At 39.6% G+C, this 22305-nt stretch overlaps 1 protein-coding gene across 10 annotated transcripts in view; it reads left to right on the top strand.

Annotated features, from left to right (window-relative positions):
* The window catches only part of DOCK10 (dedicator of cytokinesis 10), a 213013-nt gene that overhangs the window by 181320 nt on the left and 9388 nt on the right, over positions 1–22305 (top strand). For 7 of the 10 annotated variants that reach the window (XM_067562553.1, XM_067562432.1, XM_067562498.1 and 4 more), the window contains 7 exons: positions 227–284; positions 618–716; positions 3250–3356; positions 5420–5542; positions 7319–7432; positions 17204–17350; positions 20259–20469. In XM_067562553.1, the coding sequence (XP_067418654.1) occupies positions 227–284; positions 618–716; positions 3250–3356; positions 5420–5542; positions 7319–7432; positions 17204–17350; positions 20259–20469 (859 nt within the window). Of the gene's footprint in view, positions 1–226; positions 285–617; positions 717–3249; positions 3357–5419; positions 5543–7318; positions 7433–16425; positions 16497–17203; positions 17351–20258; positions 20470–22305 lie in introns of those variants that run through there. The other 3 variants (XM_067562798.1, XM_067563050.1, XM_067562961.1) reach the window with 2 other exon arrangements.

Here is a 22305-nt window from a genome sequence, read left to right on the forward strand (position 1 = left end):
TGATCTGGATCATAGCACAAATTTTTCTTTTTGACAAAAATATTATTTGTATTAAATGATTATGTGAAGCCCATTGACCTATGATTTCTTCAAATTGTCAGACTAAGTTTGTTTCCCTTTTCCCAAAATGTATTTTGAAAAGTGAGGAGGGTTTATGACCCTCATCAAACTAATAATGTAAGATATGGGGTATGCTTTAATATATGTATATGATCTCTGTTTTCAGGCTGCTATGTGCTATATCCATATAGCTGCCCTGATTGCAGAATACCTGAAAAGAAAGGGTAAGTTAAATGTATTCAAAGGCAATAATTAATGTAGAGAATTATATAACTAAACACATTTTGCAACTGACTTACTTCATTCTGATCACATTTGTGTTCTTTTCAAGTTATCCTGTTGCTTGTACTTGTCACATATGTTTAAGACCTATGACTAGTAAACTTTGGTTTTAAGAGCATAATAAAATATGTATTTTATGCATTAGAGGTTAATTGAATGTTTAGCTTTTTAGTGCTAAAGGAGAATGCTTCATTTGTTAGTGTGTCATTATTAAATATGCATGTTATTAACACATACCAATAGCAGTATACTAATAACATCTTACACTACCATAGGTTACTGGAAAATGGAAAAGATTTGTACCTCACGTATGCTCCTGGAAGATGCTCAAGTCTCTGATAGTAATCTGTTACTAACTACTCACAATGGAGGAAGTGAGTGTTCTAACCATGCCTGCTTATGGGTCAGATAACATCAGTTAGGGAATTGAGTTACTGCTCTTTAACTGATCTAGTGAAAGATGATATTCTCAAAAGGGAAAAGAATTATGTTGCATGATTGTGTTTTTAATAGAAAGCAATTACTACAAGGAAATATTGTGTTACTTTTCTGATACTAATTTTGGTTGGACTATTTAATTATCTTGATGAATTGTACAGTATGTCACTAATTACAGTGTTTACCAACAATAAGCCATTCTGCCACTGATCCATGCTTGGAACTTCCTCCACTTTAGTCAGTGGGAGTTTTGCACAAAGATACATGTCATAATATGAGCCTATAATTTACATCTCAAAGTGAGATGAACTGCTTAAAAGAGAGAAAATTATTTAACAATTATACATCATCAATATCCAATAACAGAGATAAAAACAAGACCTTGATTGTACAGTCAGAAAAAATTAACATCCAGATAATGAAATTATACATAGTACATGATGGATTGTTTTTTAACTGGAGTTCATTTTCTTCCTTATCATATGATAAAACATTAAAGCCCCAATTCTGCAAGGTGCAGGAGTATCTCTTGCAAGATGGTACATGCCTGTATTTACAACAGCAAGTCAAATGGAGCCAAGTCTTGCAGGAGAGACACCTCAGTTTGTGTGACTGGGTCTTTTTTTTAAGAATTTATGATAAATCAGGTTTTATGATTCAACCATTTATTTGGTGTAATGAGAAATGGTAGTGCAGAAAAACATGTGATTACATTTTGGATAAAATTCCTGGACTTTGTCAGGACTTTTGGACCTTAATCCCAACTGGGTGACTTTTCCAGCCACAAAATTTTATGGCTACATATAATCACCTCATTTGGGAGGAGTGGGAATAAAAAAAAAATAAATTGTTGCAGTTACTATAATGCTGCTCTTCTTGGAATTGATGTTCAAATTAAAATATTCAGCTTCCCAATCATTTGCAATACCATTTTCAGAATTGGCAATAATATCTTTTCTTCTCACATTAACATAGAAAACCCACTAAATGCATAGATTGGGGCTAGAATCTATGAAAAGGAAGAAGCATTAATTTTTAAAGAAAATTTAAAGCCTTTAGTTATACTAATCCTGAGAAGTGGAATCATGTAAAATACCTACTGAATGTCATTTTACTGAGGCTTATAAATATCAGTAGTGTCGCTGCGGGATCAACCTGGCAACGAGGCTGGTCCTGCTCTTACTGATGTCTGTGACAAAACTCCCATTTGACCTCAGTTTGAGGAGGATCAGGCCTAATATCCGATTGTCTACACATAATTGTCAGTCTAGATTATTTTACTTAGAGCATAGCAGAGAAATAAAAAATGGGATGTTTTTTTCTTTAAATATATTGTTCCCCTGCCAATCTCCATTAGTTTATTAAACTTACATTTCATTGTGGTTCTCACCATGAGCTAGCTCTATTGGCACAGCTGCTTCTGTGGAAAAGAGAATAAATATCTTGGGGAAAAAATAAGGTGTGTGTTTTGGAAAGGACAGAGTAATCTGATCACTCATAAATGGTGAAGTCATGTCACCTGCAGGAGAGAGACAAGAAATGTACTAAGGAAGTGAAGTGTGCTTTTTGTCAAGTAGGGGAGTGTGATGGTAAAGGACATGTAAAGAACATACATAACCACGGGGTAGAATGGGTAAGATAGGTGTGTGCCTATGTGTTTCCATGTGCAGTGGGATATCATATTTAACTCTAAGTTTAATAGATTACAGTCCTCCACATTTTTCTGCTGTTAAACTAAACATCATGTGTTTCTGAAGATTGTCTTCTCTGGCAGATTTCCCTTTTAAAAAGTATTAAGGTATTAGTGTCCCAAGTCACAGGGAGCCAGATGCTGCCTATCTTACCCATGGTGAGTAATACTATATTTTGTAAGTAGTCTAGCTGAGAACCACTGAACTACTTACAAAGTCAGGCCCAGTATGGCAAAGGTTCCCATACATGTTTAATTCTATGCTCTGTGAGTACTCTCATTGACTTCAAAAGAACTACTCATAGTGTGAAGGTAAATATGTATGTAAGTCTCTGCAGGATAAGGGCCGATTGTACTAGTCAACATGAGTAAGGGTGGCAGACTCTAACCCTATAGCAATACTATTGTGCCATTACTGCAGAATACTGTCTTGTACGTGTTATTTTATACAGGTTGCCAGTGATAGAACACACTGTGGAGTGGTGGAGTAGAGTAGTGAAATGCTAAGGACAGGAATAGATTTCTCTGAGATGATTGCAGTATGAGTACATTTTAATGTATCTGCCTAGACAAGTGGATTTATGCCACAGAGGGAACTTATAATAATGTGTCATAAATTCAATCAGTTCCATTTGTGCCACTCATCACTTGGATTGTTTAAAAAAAAAGTAAAAATCCTAGCCAAATAAAATGGATTATTCTTTAACAATATTCTATAGCCTTTTAAAATCTATGGTTATACAAGTGTTAATTAGTATTGTTATGACTTGTACTTCAAGGCTTGTTTTCCATGGGATGGCCAGCTTTTCTAAATATTACTCCAAACATAAAAGAAGAAGGAGCTATGAAAGAAGACTTTGGAATGCAAGATACTCCATATAATGAGGTTAGCCATGGTAGCATTTAAATAATAATATTTTGTATTCTTTTAACTTGATTACTTTGAGGGGTTTTTTTAAACTACGTATTTATTTAGGAAGTGTTAACAGGTTTACAAATCCTTGTCATGTAAGTAGCAGAAGCAAAACAATCATTACAGCAACGAGCTTTGGTTTAAAGAGACATTATAAAGGAATATAGTAACCAGATCTCTCTATTTAGCAGAATGTTATCATGTGACAGAGCATCATTACCACACCTATGACATGTCGTTTCTAGTGATTTTATTAAATTGAGTGAAATCTCTATACACAAATTTAACAAACCAAGAATGTCTATCAAATATTCATGTTCCGAAAAATTGGAAAGGTGTGTTGAGTATTTTTCTAGGTGAGAATGTACTTTGAATATTGAGTAAAAGGTAACCAAATATCTAAATATCAATTTATCCTCTGTTTGTTTTGCTAAGTATGGAATTGGTGTGTTCATTTTTCTATAACAACAACCTCCCATGTTCTTGAGCCATTGCTCTATGGTTGGACTATTTTTCTTTTTCCAATGAGAGGCTACCAAAAGCCAAGCTACCTGCAGATGAGAGATTAAATTCTTCATTTCCTCTTGTGTGACCATTTCCACCAGGAAGCCTCAGGAGGATTAGTAAAGGATTAGCTGTGATATTTGGTTACAGATTGTATCCAATACTCTCTAATGACTGGACATGCCCACCATACATTCATAAAATCTCTTCTTTCACCACAGTTTCTTCAACATATAGCTAGTTGGTGTGAGGTACCTCTGAAACAGTGTCTTAAAGAAATTTTCTTTTATTGTGCTATGAGGTTGTTGATGCTCTTTTCCAGAGCAGCCCTCATTTCTCTGGAGTAATTTGTTTATCTAGGTCCTCTTCCCAGCATGGCATAGATGGACTTTTTTTGTTCAGACAGTTTTCTCTAAAGTTTTAGATAAATTAGCTATAATTTTTTGTTTTCTGATTGACCGGATGCTATCACTCCTATTAAAATTAGCTTTCGGTATAAAACAGTTTTTCAAGAAAATTGAGAACTATAATGCCTAATTTGGAAGCACTGGTATCATGGAAAAGTGGGCCAGTCAAAGGCAGTTTTGATTACTAAATAAGTTAGAAAAGTTTCTTTACTGAATATGTGGCCAACTGTATGTATTCCATGGTTTTCCCAATCTTTAAAAGTCTCTCGTTTGTAATTTGGATTAAGAACTGAATTATTTGCAATGGGTGTTACTGGTGAGGGGAAAAGAACTTATTTCTAGTTCTATCCTAAATCTATAGTGTAGCCTTTGCTAAAAGATACACATGCATTTCTTTTATATGATGCCTGCACACTAAATGTGATAAATAATATCAAAGGATTACTTTGCCAAATGCAGACTACAATGCAGACTTCTTTCACCTGACATATGGCAACTGTTTAACGGTGCTCAGTAAAGCCACAAGAATATCCAATTGAAATAACAGGGATGGAATTTTAGCTAAACCAATTGTAAAGTACCAGAATTGCAATATGGGCGGGAAACCCTGATTAAGACAACCTCCTGCTTCTCCATAAAGTGCTAGGGGGTATATTTTCTGTCTACCAATGTTTTATATCTTATCCATTGGCTTGTCGATGACTCTGATGGAAGAGTGCTAGTGATCCAGTAGGTGGCATCACTTTCTTTATCACCTACGTGTTCTTCAAAGGCTCAAGCACTGACTGAACCAGCCTGGCATTACTTCTCTTGTGGTAGCTTGCAGAAGCATGGCACCAGGTGGTATGGCTGCAGGTACATGATCACTGGTGGTTTCTGAAGCTTTGGAAAGTTATTGTTTTTGACATTTTGAGCTTTTAAGGTGATGGTACTTAGTCCTACATGAGACTCTAGTAGGTTGCCAAATGATTTTCACCAATTTCTTACTAAACTTTTTAATGACAATACTAACCTAATGTTTAGAAGAAATCATATTGAAATAAAACCATGTGTATGTACTGTTGATGTCATCATAATTACCAAATGCAATTGACAAGCATGGAATTTTTATTTGGGGGATTACAGAATATCCTTGTGGAGCAGCTGGAATTATGTGTTGAATACCTGTGGAAGTCTGAAAGATATGAACTGATTGCTGAAGTTAACAAGCCTATCATTGCTGTATTTGAAAAACAAAGAGATTTTAAAGTAAGTTGGGTTTCTAATTAAAATTTCTGTCTTAAAAAACAAAGAGTAGCATTTATCCTTAGCAGGAAAACACAGGCCAGTGTTGTTCTTTAAATTGGCGTATTTTAATTTTATTTTAATATTGCTGAGTTTTTTCCTTTGTCTTTAATGAGTAAGTTGAAAATATCTTGTCTGAAGCCTGTGTGAGGTTATGGAAACCCCCCAAAAATACATTTTCTGTGGTTTCTGTAGCTCCATGATCCCCTAGATATAGTTTTCATTATTCAGATCTCCATGAGTAAAATGACCATATATTGTCACCTATGAAGGAAACGTTGCTCCATCTTCGTGGCTGTTCCATGGCCTACATGAAATGAGCATAGTAGCCTTAGCTCAGTTCCAAGAGGATTGCGGTCCACATCACTATAATGACTGATGCCCGGACCTGCAATGAGCTCAAGCAGCAGGCAGGTTCCTGCACCTGCGTGGAGTGCATTGCAGGATTGGGGCCTAAACCATCGCCTTTTTGGCAGTCCCAGTAGAAAGACTAATACCTGGATGAAAAAAATGATCTATTCTGTAACGCACAAAGGTGATTCCACCAGGTTGGGGTTTGGGTACGTTAGTGGGACAGAGGATGGAAACTTACATTGCTATCCCCTATGCTTTACCTGTGCTATGAATGATTGAAGGGTTCTGATTTCAAATCCTGCTCCTTTCATAGGCACTAAAATCACACGTGCAAATTCCTTGGGACAAATGAGCCTGTAAAGCTCATGAAAACTACAGTATTGCTGCCTAGTGAAATTACATCAACATTCTAGCCGTGTTTTATTTAGAGATTTTAGTCTATGTCTAGCATTATATGTCCCTTCTAGAGGTCTGTTCTCCTTAGTTTTACCGAGTGACCGAGTGAATTCACTTTGACCGAGTGGATATGAATTGCTATATGCATTTATCAGAGAGAATTGCTTTTTAGCAGTGAAAATGTTTAGATATACTTAAACAGAAAAATAAACAGAAATTTCAGGATAAAAGATTTCATTCTGAAATTATTCCATGTTTGGTTTTGTTTTTCTTTAATTTCAAGTAGAAAAGCAATTACCTGATAATAATCAAGGCCATTGATTTCCTTGTTTGAACTGGGGGGAAAAGTAACACAGTATGGGACGTAATTTAGGAAGCAGGGCCCCAATGCAAAACAAGGCTTTTACCAGATGTTCAAATTACAATAATAAAGTTATAGAATAACTGGATCTTAGAAGAAGTGAGGGCTGTATCTAGACAGAATACTCAGGAGCTCATTCTGGCTTGTGTTGGCATGTAAGGGCAGTAGTGCTCTAACTACGGAGGGGCTGTTTGGTGCAAAGGTGGTATAAAGAGACTCCTGATGCCCTCCCCTGAGCTAACTCTTCTGTGCTGTGCTCTCAGGATGTGCTCTTAATCCCATTCCCCACTCTCTGAATCACAGCTCAGTAATCAGGATGAGTAGCCCCATCACTGCCCATGAAGATGTGAGGAGACTATCACCAGGCAGATTTTTTTTCTGCAAGTTGGGATAGATTTATACTTTACCTCTTTCCCTATGGAGCTGTGCAAGAAGGCTACTATCACCCTAAAACTGTGTGGCCATGAGAAGGCAGAAATCTTGAAATTGACCTCCTGCAGTTGCTGATGAGAATAAAGAAAGTAGCCACCTCCACATGATTGGAAATCCCATGGAAGCAAATTTAGCCTGAATAAAGCCTTTAAATTTGTAACTTTACATTGCACTTTTTCTCTTCCCTTTTATCTTAGAGACTGTCAGATCTGTACTATGACATCCATCGATCATATCTGAAGGTTGCAGAAGTAGTGAATTCTGAGAAACGTTTGTTCGGGCGATACTATCGCGTTGCTTTTTATGGGCAGGTACGTCAGCCTCAGAGTCCATGTATTTATAGATATAAAGGTGCACATTTTGGGAAAACCATTCTGGACACACTTTTCATAAGGAAATTAAATTGGACAAGTATGGTCAACAATGAAATTATAGAGCAATAGTTCATTAAACTGCCTGGGCTGAACCCAGAGGTCTTTACTGAGGATTTTTACATCAGTGTAAATTGTTAGAGTGAATTTACACTGCTGTGACTGAGAGCAGAATTTGCACCTCAATTTTTAGTCATTCCTTACTCAGGCAAAACTGATTTTGAAGTCAAGGTCAGTGACATTTTGTATGAATAAGAATTTAATAAAACCTGAGTAATGACTTCAGTATTCAGTCCCATCTGTCTAAGCAGCATAAACTAGAGCTGTGCACAGTAGCCAGTTTGTTGTGTTTCTTCCTGACTTTCGCTTTCCAGCCACCTGTGATTCTATGCAATATGCTGTACAGTAGTTTTACTCTGTGTACTGTGCTTTTAGCCTCTTCAGAGCAATCCCTGTGGCATGAATTTACGCTTTTCTCTACTGCACACCATTGTGGGAGGCCAGCATGTTCCTTTAAGACATGTTTGGCAACCATGCTGAATTTCCATTCCTCTGTAATAATAAGGTGTGTAAACAACAGATTGATATGAATCATTCTGTTTGCTAATTAGATTTTAATGCTCTTTTCTTCTTTTGGTCTTATTCAAGGCTGTGGTAAGTTCTCTGTTCTTTTGCATGCTTTGTTTAATTCTTCTCACTCATCAACCCCTCTCCCCAGCACAGTTTACTTAACCTTAACTTTTTGTGCTCTTGACTATTCAGTGTGGCAGATGAAATAACATTGTTTCATTCAGTGTCACATTTCACAAACTAATTTTTGTTTGTACAGTTTCCCTGAATTACAAAAATGTCTCTGTCACTATGCTGCATACATACCCTGGGCCCTACTCCCAGTGATCTCAGCAAGATCTTTGCTGTTGACATCATTGGTAGCAGAACTGCATCCCTTGTTTCTTCTGTTGAAGTGTTTATTGTAGCACTAACGCTGTTTAAGTGCAAAAAATTGTGCACTAGGCCTAAGCAGCTGCTCAGGCGAGTAAGACTCCTCACTCTCTGCTCAGCTACATAGGACTAGGGTGACCAGGTGTCCCCATTTTATAGGGACCAGTCCCGATATTCAGGGCCTTATCTTATATAGGCGCCTATTGCCCTTCATCCCCATCCTTATTTTTCAGCCTTGCTGTCTGAGTCTACATAGGATTGTTACTCCAATTCCAGCTGGAACAGTGGCGCTGCACACCTGACACTCCCCTCTGTGGCTGAGGGAGGTGGAGCGGAGAAGGAATTGACAAAGACTTGGCCCTTATTTGCTGGTCAGCAAAATTGAACTCTTCAGGTGCAAGGGGGGAAAGAAGCTGCACCCTATAAAGGACTGCAGAGACTTACTTTCCTCCGCCTGCCTGGGAAAGAGGGAAACGGGGGAGGCATCGTGACTTACAAAGTCACCATTCTTTCACAAGGCAGTTCCTGGGGCGGTGCAGCTACATGTCACCCCTTACTGAAGGATGAGCATTAAGGCTCAAGCTAGTACTAAACGAGTAGCTGAGCTACAGCTCAAACAAACAGTATCTTCATTGCAATGCAATGGCTGTTCTGCAGCCAGAGCAACAAGGGCAACTTCATTTAAACAGCCTTAGTGATATAAAGAGTATGTTTGTTTCACAAACAAATGCCGCTTGGTTTATATACTGGTGCATGCTTAATTTAAGTTCTAAACAAACACCTGTGGCTTTAAAATTCATTCATGGGATTTTTAGTTTCACTACAGAGTAGAGAGCTTTCATGTTGGGGACGGGGGAGTTGGCCTGGATTGTTCCCAACAAAGCCGCAGGGACAAAAGATAGGAGTGTAATATGTAATTAAAGGAATGTGCACTAAAAGAACAATGATGGGTAATGCCATTTACCAGGGGAAATCTGAAGTGTTGCATTTAGTCAGTCAAAAAACATTGTTGGATGCACAAGGTTTACAAATATTCTCAGCACCGTATTACCAATTGTACATAACATCTTAGAAATAAGTCCTGATGTGAAAGGAAAAAATCAATCCATTTCCATCCATGCCTTTTGCCTGCATACTTTTCCTCTGAAAAGTATCCTTTTTGTAATTCTCTACATTCCTTTGCCCCACAATGCCGGTAACTTCCATTTTCATTATATACCTTAGGCTTTTTCATCCATTCATTGCCAAGACTGCTTGCAAACCTCGGTAATGAAAGGTTATTTTCATCTTAACTTAAATTCATTAAAAACTGTATAGACACATTCTTTTTCCCACTGTAGACAGACAGACTAAGCACCCTTTACATCTAAGTGATCCCAAGTCCAAATTTTTCAAAATTAGATACACAAATTCATATTTAGCCACCTGTTATTTTTCAGGGGTGCTGAGCATCTGCAGCTGCTATTGACTTCACTATTGTACTCACAATTTTTTACTTCAGTGGAAGTTGTGGAGCATTCAGCATATCTGATAATCAGGACTTTTATTTAAGCACCTGCACATGGATTTGCAGTTTGAAAATGCTCGATGACAATGTGAGAGCCATATAAGCAAAAAGTTATAATGAAAATACAGTGAAAAAAGTAACTTTGCAATAAAACTACAGACATTTAGACTGATGTAAATGTATGAAAATGACTCTGTTCAGTATAAAATAACTGATACAATTGAGTGAAATCAGCACTTAGAAGTTAAATACCTATTCAAAAGTGGCAGAAACATTATTATGCAAAATACTTACTTCTTAAATGAGTAATAAGAGCATGGTGTGCCAAATTTGAATTTCTCACCTGCAACAAAAACTACCCATAGAGGGCAGATTGTATAAAACACCATTAGAACAGTGCAGCTCCTTGGTGTGTGTATTCTGTGTTGACATCAAATGAGGATTTCAAAGGGTCACAGTGAAATTTTAAAATTGCACTATTTTTAACCCTTTCTGAACAATGGACAAAAAGCACTCTGTTATTTTCCAGTGTATCTGTCAGATTAACCAGCCATAAAAAATGGGCACAATTCTGACTGCATTAGTTTCAAAATTATAATTGAGTGTACAGTAATTTTTCGTGGGAGCTCTGGCTTCTCAGTGGTTCAGACCTCTTAAATGCATCCCAGGCTTTCTAAGCACAGCCATTCTATAGGAGAAAAATCCACACTGGCACCTGAAAATGCACACTTCTGCTTGCAAGGGCCAAGATTCTGCCCGGTGTTATGGAGGTCTCTGCAGATGGCCTGCATTACTGCTAGAGCCCTCAGGATGAATTGTGCGCATGTGAACCAACAGCTCTGCCATCCTGAGAGAGGTGGAGCTCTGCAACCCAGTTGGCTGGGGTGGTAGTCATGGTCAGTGCTCTTTTAGACAGCTAACATCCACAGGAGCTCCACAATGGGATTCTCACTGGACCCTTGGAAATTCTTGTAGTCCCCATCTTTTTGGTTCACCTGCGCAAAGGCCAGTTAAAATTTGCACCCATTGCCTGTAACTGCATGTGCAAATCAGTTATGAAAGGTCAAGTCCCTGCTTTTAACAGCTTTTAACAGTGCAGCTTTTAACAGTGCAGAACAACGGCACGTTCTGATTTTGCTGATATAATTAAGGAAGCCTACTCAAGGTCCTTTCATTTTTTTCATTTAGTCACAGCTGCCTAGTACTTGCTACTACTTCAGCACAGCACAACTGTGACTGAACAATGAGATACTCCAAGATTTGTGCCTATTTATTAAAACTTGAGATTTCAGGAATACGAAACTTGGCTTCCCATCTGCATTGCCATGGCCCATGTTACTCTCACTGAGCTGGTAGTTAGATTACAAAATTAAGTCAAGATTAATTCATCTTTCCCAGTGCAGCTAAGAATTTCTCTACACGGTCCACAGTGCACACTGCAAACATTTATACATTGTCAGGCTTCTGCTTAAACTAGAATGTAGAAGTAGTTCATTCCAAGAGGGGCTGTTGTCTCCCCAAGAGGAGGAGTGAGCAAAGTTTCATTAAGCTGGCTCAGTTTGACTTTGGTTGTATAGATCCCAAGGGGTCACCAACACGGGCTGCTCTTTCTTCCCAAAAGCTTTTTGCCTCTGAGTTGTGACAACGGTATCCAGCACTGGGGAGGTGATGAGACACCATGACCTTCTGCACCAACAATATGCTGACCCAGCTCAATGTCTCATTTCCAGACAGTGCCGTGATTCAGATCCTGTGCAAGATAAGTGCCTGGATGATGAATTGTAGCTAGCTTAAACTCAGTCTGGACAGCTCTGATGTGTTTGTTGCTGGTACGAGGAAAGAAGAAATTCAAGATGCTAAAAAGAGCTCTGAATTCTCTAACTAATTGTCAATGTCATATGCAGCCTCAGGGTCCAACTGTACTTGTTGCTAGTCCTTCACACCCAAAAGAGTTGCAAATGCCTCAAATATTTCTCCATCTGTGGCTGGCTAAGATACTGTGCCCTTTTCTATCTGATCTGAACCCAGCCATGAGAAACCATGTCTTCATCACCTTCAGGCTATACTACTGCAGCGTATTCTGCCTAGGACTGACCATAAAGGCCACACAGAAGATCATGCCATTCCAGCAAGCAGCAGCCAGCCTGCTCTACAGACGTCATTCTGGTACTTTGTGTCTTTAACTGACTTCTCAGCCAGTATAAAAACTGCTTCAGGGTCTTGGTGCTACTCTCCAGAGCCTCATTGGGCTTGGGCTTACGTGTCTCAAAAATCATCTCTTCCCCTAAGACTCACTTTGAGAGATTGATCAGTTAAGAAACTGAAATGGATGGTGTTCAAGATATAACTCTTGGGAACTGGATTCACAGTGTCATGTCAACTGTTGAATCCCTTATGTATGAAGATTAGAGTGAGCCTGAGTCCTGCCACTTTAAGGGAGCAATCGAAGCTCTCTTACAATAAAAATGATTGGAGAATGGCTGTCAGGACCTTCCCTAGGCGAAAAGTGAGACCAGCAGCCTCACTTACCACAGAAAGTGGTGAAGTCAAAGGAGGGAAGGGAAGTGTGACTCTTTCAAAAGCTTTAAGTTGCATATATGTGTGTGGCCTCTAGGTACCATGGTGATGGGCTCGTTACAAATGCATCAGATAGATGCTTTGTCCATAAAAGCTGACTCAACAACTCCTTTCATGTGCCAGAATTTACCAGCAACCTCTCCATAAACATTTGCCAATGGGCTGTTGCATATGTAGATGGCTCGCTAACAGTTCAGCAAGTCATTTAACCCAGTCATCCCAAACCTGCAGTGTCCATATGTTTCACACTGACTTAAACTACAGAATTTTGGTGTCTAGCTCTCATAGTGCAACAAAAATTATATACATCTTAAAAAGAGTGAAGACCAGATTGTCTCTGGCCCTTACATGTGTGAACAGGCTGGGAGGGTGCAAAGAACTTGATGTGGCCCAGGAAAGGGCCAGTCACCATCAGGGAGTTACAGGTACTGTTCCTCCGTCCCATGAGCTCTAGAAATGATGGGACCATGCTCCTGCAGTAGAATGCACTGTGGAGTGGTCTGGGAGTGATGAGTGGAGCAGCCCACATTATCCCAAAGACACTGTCTTACCCAGAATCTCAGAAGCTAAAAATGACAGGCTGGTATTTTGTGCTAAGATACTGGATTCATCCAGCACTTCACTATGTAAGGCTGACCATTATTATTATCAATTTGTACTGCAATGGTGCCTACACGCACCAAACCGAGTGGGAGCCCCATAGTGCTGGCCATGTACAAACACACAGTGAATCCCTGTCCCCAAGAGCTTAGACTCTAAATAGGTAAGACAGACAAAGAGTAGGAGGAGAGACAGAGGCAGAACCCAAGGTCACAAACAGATCTTTGGGAGAGCTGGGAGTATTTGAATGGGAAATGTACAGGTTTCCCTTGAAGCTTTGAAGTCTTTGAGTCTTGAAGATGTTCTGAGACCAGCTTAACAAGGTGCTGAGCATCCTTGAGGTCTGTGGGAGTTGAGACCTTGTAGGAGGCACTCAGCAGCTGGTAGGATCAGACATTTCCCTCTGCCGTTTTAATGGTCATATTGAGGCAGAGAGACCTGGCCAGAGTGTCTCTGTGTTCCAGCAATACCAGCTAGTGCAATGGCCCAGGGGGCCATTTCAGATAACATAAATTAGAGATGCAGTCTGCTGCCCTTGGTACACCTGACCTGCTCCACAAACCAGCGCAGAAAGGAAGCAGGGCTATGCTTCCCCATAGCCCAACTCCTTTGAGGTGATATGCTGCCCCAGGAGTACATAAAGAGGAAGGAGCTTTTACTTCCTTGAGTTTAGGGGCTATGACTGTGAGTTTTCTTTGTATGAGCCTTAAAAAGAAGCTCCTTCAGCTGTCCCCACGCTGGATAGCCATTCATGGTGAGTCACAGCCTGTCCCCAAATGAATGAAAGTCTACTGGAAACCAATAACCCATGTATGAGGGTTCACTTCTACCATTGCATTCAGTTGATCAAAGTAAAAGTTTTTATCTACAAGGCAATGCTGTCCTAATAAACTAATAGCAGCAATATGAAAACAAGGTATTGCCATGCCTTGATAATGTGACCTCAGCTACTTAATATTTAAAATCCCCAAACTGGAGGATATTTGACTCCTACAGAATATTCAATCTGACTCTTAATGGCTTTTGTCTGGCATGTCGCAGACAGGATTATTGTATGGCTTCCAATTAACTCCTACTTGTCATTTGAAGTGTTGTTAGAGACCACTCTTTTAAATATCTCTCGCATTAAAAGCTAGAATAAATCTGTCAGTTACCTTTTTTTTTACCAAAACGATTAACATAGATATCATCTCAAAGTGCTATATTGCATTAGCACAGCGATCTGACACTGACATGTAAACACTGTGCATTAGCTAGCAAAAACGTATAGTCAGTGACTAAGAGGCTGGGCTACCCCAGCTCAGAGCAGGATTAATTTTAAAAATATATTTTTTAAATTCAGTGGTTACATAAAGCAGATGATTTTCAGTCAGAACAATCCAGATTAGCTTTTTGCTGGGGTTGGATAGAATTAATGGCGTTTTCATGTATTTTTCACCCAAAGTAATTTTCCATTAACTTCAGTGGGAGCGAGATCAGAAAGCAATTTGTATTTCTGCAAACCTTTCCAGCATTGGAGTCCCATCAAAATCAATCGCCTGAGTAAGAGTTTGCAGGATATATGTCTGGAAAGTGCCTTGCATGCCTATGACGTGGTTTTGATGATAATAATAATAATAATAATAATAGTGCTCTCCAAGAAGTTTTTCTCCCACTTTCTGGGAAACTGATTAAGATAAGGTTAAATAGATTACTATTACTATTATTATTCTTCATTTGTTTCCAGCAACATCCACAATGTGCTAGGCACTTTCTAATCCAAAAAGGAAAACAATTTCACTGCCCTGGAAAGTTTTACAATGAAAAGGAGACAAAATAGACAAAGAATGAGAGAAAGTGTTGGGTTAATTTTTACTACATTATATGGGAAAGAACCTGGAAAATTTCTTTCACAGTTTTTGGTGTACAAGAAGCTGATTAAAATTATTATGAATCTAGTTGCTGTCTGTGCCCCTAAGAAACGTGTATGGTATAAGTCAGCTTTTGTAAGCGATAGTAGCAGATACCATATTTCCTTTCAACAACAAATTTTGCTTCCTATTCCCAGATTCATAGATTTTAGGGTTGGACGGGACCATTAGAATCATTTTAGTCTGACTTCCTATATAGCACACAACTACCGGATGCATCAGACCTCAAATCACAGTTTCTAGAAGGGGATCACAAACCTCTCTCTTTATTCTATCTCACAGGCATTATCTAATGAATGACACTGCACAGCAATATTTGCATTATAGTGTAACATATGGAAATAGTGCCTCTGTCCATTAGAGGTATAGTGGCCCCGCTTTGCTGGAGAAATTGGGAAGACGAGTTATGGACAGATCTTTCTTTCTCTCCAGCCCTGTTGAAATAAAGATCATTTCCTTGATCTCTTTCATGTTTTCTAGATGAACATTAGCATTTTCGGTTAATTTATTTTTACAAAGCTGTAATTCTCACATATCATTTTGTAATTATCAGTCCCACAGAGAATTAATTAATAATTAATCTTTTGTTCCTCTAATTTTTCTCCTGAGGCCACAGCTGAAATGTGATCAAGTGTAAAAATACTGCTTTTCATCTGGGGCTTTCCAAGGTACCCACCCATGGGAATTAGACCACCACCCCCAACTCCCAATAACTTCCAGTGTCAGTTCAGTGCCTAACTCCCTTAGGCATCTTTGAAAGTCCCAGACTTTTGTACTCCTCTGCCTGCCCACAGGTCTTACTGATAGGACTTGTGCTCTGAACCTTACCAAAGAATATTACAACTTTGGGCATCTGTCCCACAATAGGTCAGGGCTAAAGGATGTAATTTGTATGTCTTTCTGCTGTCCTTTTTACCTGTCTCGTTCTGACTTGCTTTCTGCACTGAAACTGCTGACCTTTACTGACAATCTCCTCTGCTATCCAAGCTAAACAAGTTATTTTCCATTGACAAGCAAGGGGGCATTGTTTGGGTACGTGCAGCAATATTTCCATTGCCGACATTCCAGCAACACAGTATGAAATCCTAAAAAACAACCCACCCGCCTTATGCCCCCTGCTCCCCTGCATGGGTGAGTACCATGTGTGAGGATTTAGCCCTATTTGTATTTTACATTCAACACCTGTATACTAAATAAAAAGCTGGTTTTCCCACTGAAGTGTAAGATCATTGTCAGTGGTGAAGTCCAGTCGTTGTTAATGGGAATGGTTCATGTGATCTGTTCCATTCAGCCATGAAAGATTTTATCCTAAAGTGTCAGCATACGCCAAATATATATATTTTATTTGCAAATGGTGTATTTTATATACTAATTTTTGAGGTCAACATTTCTTACAGAAACTGGCAGATTCTTGTTTTGTTCTTCAACAGACCTTTTATTAATACACTGCCAGCTACATCCAATGTTGTAAGTACATGGCTTTACAAAGACTGTAATGCAGTCTTTTTGTAAAAGTCTACAGTCTGTGCAATTTTATCTTTTCCAGTGTAAATAAGATGTTACGTTGTCTTTGAAGATATCACAATGTATTATTGTTTTTTTCAAGATTACAGCAGAGTACTCTAACTAAATGAACTCATACACAGATCAGTTCATTTGTTGTTCCCACACAGTTATTGTGCATGGCATCCTAATAAGATGAATTTTATGCTCTTATTGCTTGAAACATTTGTTGTGTGAAGAGAAAACTGTATTTCATGTGAATCCATGAGTCACTACTAATTTAGTCATCTGTAATTTATAACTAGAATGTAGCACTAGGTGGCAGTCTCTCCACATAGCCAAATAAAAGTATGCAGTACAGGCAAACCACTATCAAACAAATTCTCCAATATCCAAAGTTGTTTCCATTGTATTTCACAAATAGTTGTCTTGTCCAGCTGATTAAAATTTAGAAGCATGTTGTGTCTAATGTCAAATTTTGTGTAATGTATTGGGTTACTTCATCATTCACATATGGTAGCACTCAGAAAAATCAATCAATGACTCCAACATCTAAATAATTGGATACTTTAAACTTTACATCACAGTAAACATGTATGTGTTCTTTTCTGTTTACACTTAGTTTGCCCAATCTATTACACCGATTGATCTTTTCTATTTGTTTTTGAACAGGGCTTTTTTGAAGAAGAGGAAGGTAAAGAGTATATCTATAAAGAACCCAAGTTAACAGGGCTCTCCGAGATCTCCCAGAGACTGCTAAAACTTTATGCAGATAAGTTTGGAGCAGACAATGTGAAGATGATCCAAGATTCCAACAAGGTATGGGAGAAATGTTGCCCATGGATGCATGTAAAATGGGAGTAGTACATTCAAATTTGACCTATAGAGTTCATTCAAAAACACATTAATTGGTGAAAAGCCTGTTCCTTTCATTCAGAATACTATGGGCTGGATTGTGAAGTCACCACAAGCTCTGAGTAAGAGGCAGCACGTAGTGGCAGTGATACATGAGCAGAATCACAGCCTGGTCCTGGTTCTCCCTTGATCCAGGGATATATTATTATTATATTAAGCAGTGCAAACCTTTTTCCTGGCACAGCTTACTCAGTCTTCTGCCCTGGTTCTGCTGTGCTTGCTGACACATTAGGGGGAGAGTCATGGCTCCATCCATTTCCCATCCCAGCCTTCCCAGATGTGTGTGTGGGTGGGGAACATAAAACGCCATGGTGGTGGCTCTCAGACTGCACTTACACTATGAGCTAAGGGTAGCTGGTTCACACGTACTGCGCGATTCGGCGGCAGTCGACAGGAGTTACACAAACTACGCAGAGTAGTTTGCGTAACTCACGTCGATTGCTCTGCTTCCTTTCTGCATGCTGTTTACATTGCGCTGAGCTGTTCCCATCAGCTCAGCGCTACACTACTTGAGGGAGTGGGCTTACAGTTGACTTCCTGATCGATTGAGCGGGTCTCGCTGACCGCTCAATCGAACCAGAAAGATCAACGTAGCCTAAGGGTGTGACCCCTCCCCCCCCACTTGTGTACACAGATTCATCAAGTAAGTGCGAGTATGAATAGCAATGTAGCTGCAGTAGCACAGCTGGCAGCAGCGGGGGCATAGCAGAGCCATGCTGAATACAGTCCCATCAGAAACTGGGGGCTTCAAAGCCTGATTTCCAGCCCAAGCCACCATGTCCACACTGCTATTTTTAGAGCTCAAGCTCCAACCCTGCTAACATGAGATCTCCCAGTCTGGGTGGCTCATTCCCACCTGCAATGTAAATGTATCCGAACTATGACTCGTGATGTAGGTAGTCCATTTGGGGGGAGTAATGGGATACCTTATGGCCCCTGCTTCCCTGCATGGGTGAGTGCCCCAGGTCAAAATTTAGCCCTATTTGTATTTTACATTCAACACCCATTTACTAAACAAAAAGCTGATTTTCCTACTGAAGTGTAAGATCACATCACCACGCTTTCCTACACACCGCACGGGCATTCTCTTTGTGAGGCTGTTTCTGGGAGCCAAAAATTTAACATTGTTGTGATACCAGACATGTTACCAAGCAGGTGTTTCTCTAATGGGTCTGAGCAGAGTATGGAACTAGTGTGCAGTTGTTTTATAACAAAAACGAGCCGTGCCTTCTAGTAGGGTGTAGGGCTGCACTGGCATGGTGATGTAGTTGCAGGACAGCACTGTAAGAGTACATACATCCCAAATGTGTACTGCCATTGCAAGACAGAAGCTGGCTATTTGCTTTCTAATTCATTCAACCCACATCCAATTTTATCATTGATCTGTACTCAGAACTCCCATTGACTTCACCTGAAAATCATGCCCCATAGTTAGTTATCTAAATATTAATTTATATGTCCAACGTTGCTTTTGAAAATCATGAGCTGTGTTTATACAATTATCAGTAATACCACTGTGGGTAAAAACAGCACACCTGTAAACAACACTTGGACATTAAATTAGTAGAAATACAAAGTCAATATCAGATAAATTAAAAAAAACAAGAGTCCTGTAGGACTTTAAAGATTAACAAATTTAATTTCTGCAGGCATAAGCTTTCATGGGCTGCAACCCACTTCCTCAGATGCAAGAAATAGAAATCAGATAGGGGGTACATATATACATCCAAGGGTAAGGAACAACAACGGGGAGGGTACGTGTTAGCAAAGTCCATTCAGTTAGAGTAGATGAGGCCTATTCACAACCATTGATTAGAAGGTGAGAATGTGTGAACAGTGACAATTACTTCTTGTAATGAGATAACCATTCCAAGTCCCTATTCAGACCCAGTTTGGTTGTGTCAAGTTTGCATATGAGTTCCAGCTCTGCAGTTTCTCACTGAAGTCTGTTTTTGAAGTTTTTTTGTAGAAGTATGGCAACTTTCAAGTCAGCTACAGAGTGTCCTGGGAGATTGAAGTGCTCTCCGACTGGTTTATGGATGTTACCATTTTTTATGTCTGATTTGTGTCCATTTATTCTTTTGCGTAGTGACAGTCCGGTTTGGCCCATGTACATGGCAGAGGGGCATTGCTGGCACATGATGGTATATATTACATTAGTAGACGTGCAGATGAATGAGCTCCTTATGCTGTGGCTGATGTGGTTAGGACCTGTGATGGTGTCACTAGAGTCAATGTACGGGCAGAGCTGGCAACAGGGTTTGTTGCAGGGATAGGTTCCTGGGTTAGTGTTCTTGTTGTATGGTGTACGGTTGCTGGTGAATATTTGCTTCAGGTTGGGGGGCTGTCTGTAAGCAAGGATAGGTCTGCCTCACACGGCTTGAGCGAGTGAGGGATTATCTGCTAGGATAGGTTGTAGATCCTTAATGATGTGTTGGAGAGATTTTAGCTGGGGGCTGTAGGGGATAGCCAGTGGTGTTCTGTTGTTTTCTTTGTTGGGTCTGTCCTGTAGTAGGTGACTTCTGGGTACCCGTCTGGCTCTGTCAATTTGTTTCTTCACCTCTCCAGGTGGGTATTGTAGTTTTAGAATGTTTTCTGGAGATCCTGTAGATTTGTGTCTCTGTCTGAGGGATCGGAGCAAATCTGGTTGTATCTTAGGGCTTGGCTGTAGACAATGGATTGTGTAATGTGTCCAGGGTGGAAGATGGAAGCATGAAGATAGTTGTTTTTGCTGTATACAGACTAACACGGCTACCCCCTGGAACTTTTAATCAGATAAATTGTTTCATCTTGTGTAATAATGTTAACACAGGTCAACCCCAAAGACTTGGATCCAAAATACGCCTACATCCAGGTCACGTATGTCACACCTTTCTTTGAAGAGAAGGAGGCTGAAGACAGGAAGACTGACTTTGAAATGCATCACAACATCAACCATTTTGTATTTGAAACACCTTTCACGCTGTCAGGAAAGAAACATGGTGGGGTAGAAGAGCAATGCAAGAGACGCACGATCCTGACAAGTATGTTGCTGCTTTTTCTCTGTTAAGAGTTCTGACTGCAGGAAATTACATCTGATGTCAAAGGGTAGTGCTGCTCAAAAATCAATGGGCATAATATGATCCACAATCTGTAGTTTGTCAACAGTTTTGTATATAGTTAGCATAGTTGTAAGTGAGCAATAATAACCATTTCACTGTGTCCATATTTCTGTGCATAGTCTTCACTATGCCCAAATTGCACATATAATAAGATTTTACACACAATTAAATAACACAAGAAAAATGATCTGTTTGTAATCAGCTGACATTCGTCCTTATTATTCTCCTCTCACTCACCCCAGTTTCTCAGTAGAGTTACTCCTGATTTACACCAGTTTAGTGAAATCAGAACCCTCATTCTTCATTCTTCGTAGCATGCATAGACTAAAGATAAAGCAGAATGAAGCTTCTAAGAATTACCTATTCGGAAAACTAAACCACTTCAGATCTGAGTATTTGTTAAAAATTGGAATGTGACACCAGGTTTACAGAAGGCTAATATATAATATACAGTAAATAAATATATAAAAACCAAACCAAACCCTATATATTATATGTCTTGTCAATGGGAGATATGCCCAGAAATCCCTGTGTTCTAAGACAGGATGGTATCTTTTTGCAAGAAGTATTGCAGGCACCAATTTCATTGAATCAGATTAAACTGTGGTGCAGAACAGAAAAAGTTTAGCTCTTTATCATGATTGAAATCTCATCTTAAAGGAAAGTGATAGACATCCATGAAATTACTGCTAAAACTTGACATATCTGAAATTTTGGATGCGTGTACAAGGAACTGTCTGAACATGCGCTTGATGAGCTTTGTTCTCATGAGTAGAAATGAATGCAGAGGCTGACATTCAAGGAAAGGCTTAAAATGACAGAGAATTTAGACCCCATCTGACTTCAGAATATATATTCTCCTCCAAGGGCCAAATGGGAAAAGCTGCCTGCAGCACAGACTTATCACCTAAAGATTTTGTGCAGACAAGGGGAACAAATACCACATATCTGGAGGCATCTTTTTTGTACGATACAGCTTCACTGGCGAGGGGGTGAAGTCCACAGAATATTGGATGTTCTTTAGTGTCTGAGGAGCACTAAGGTGTTTGATGTTAACTTTAGGGAGGAGGGAATACTATTGTTGAACTGAAAGTGCATGTGTTATGGTGCTAGCATATTAGCATACTGGTGTTTAAACTTTTAATCAGCAGCTAGGGTTTTTTCAGCAGTTCCCCAGTTTCCTTAGCCCTGCTCCCTGGTCAGATCTGTTCCCAAAGCACCCAGCCAGCCTCCATTCCTTGCTTTGTGTACTAGGCTGGAACCTTATACCTCTCCCCACCTTCACTTCCCCTTGCCCATGGCTTCGCCCATTTCCATCTTCCCATCCACTGCCTCATCCCATTTTCTTCTTCTAAATGACGTGTGTTGTATTTTGAGTGGATAAAATGGATACATTTTAGACATTTTTACACTTATAGAAATTATACACATACAAATGAAGCATTTATAGTTTACAAGAAGAAAACTGGATGTAACAGTGAAAAGAGGAGCGGCTGTGGGGGTGGGGCAGCAACTGATGTACATTGGGGAAAGGGTACTGGACATCAAGGTAAGTGTAACCCACTGGTCAGTATGTATTACAGGTTTCCTATCTACAAAGGATATGAGTCTTTTGCAACCTCACCAACAGAGCCGTGCCTCTTTACCTCCAGCTGTAGCATCTCATGCTTTTATCTCTGGAGGTCCCTCGTTCAAACTCCAGTGTGTGGGCCAAGACGGCAGCCATCACATACGCTGGGGCTTGGCCAGGGTCCATGA

Source organism: Emydura macquarii, unplaced genomic scaffold (assembly GCF_026122565.2).
Source record: "Emydura macquarii macquarii isolate MOO-44397 ecotype Brisbane River unplaced genomic scaffold, CSIRO-AGI_Emac_v2 contig_18, whole genome shotgun sequence".
Lineage (NCBI taxonomy): Eukaryota > Metazoa > Chordata > Testudines > Chelidae > Emydura > Emydura macquarii.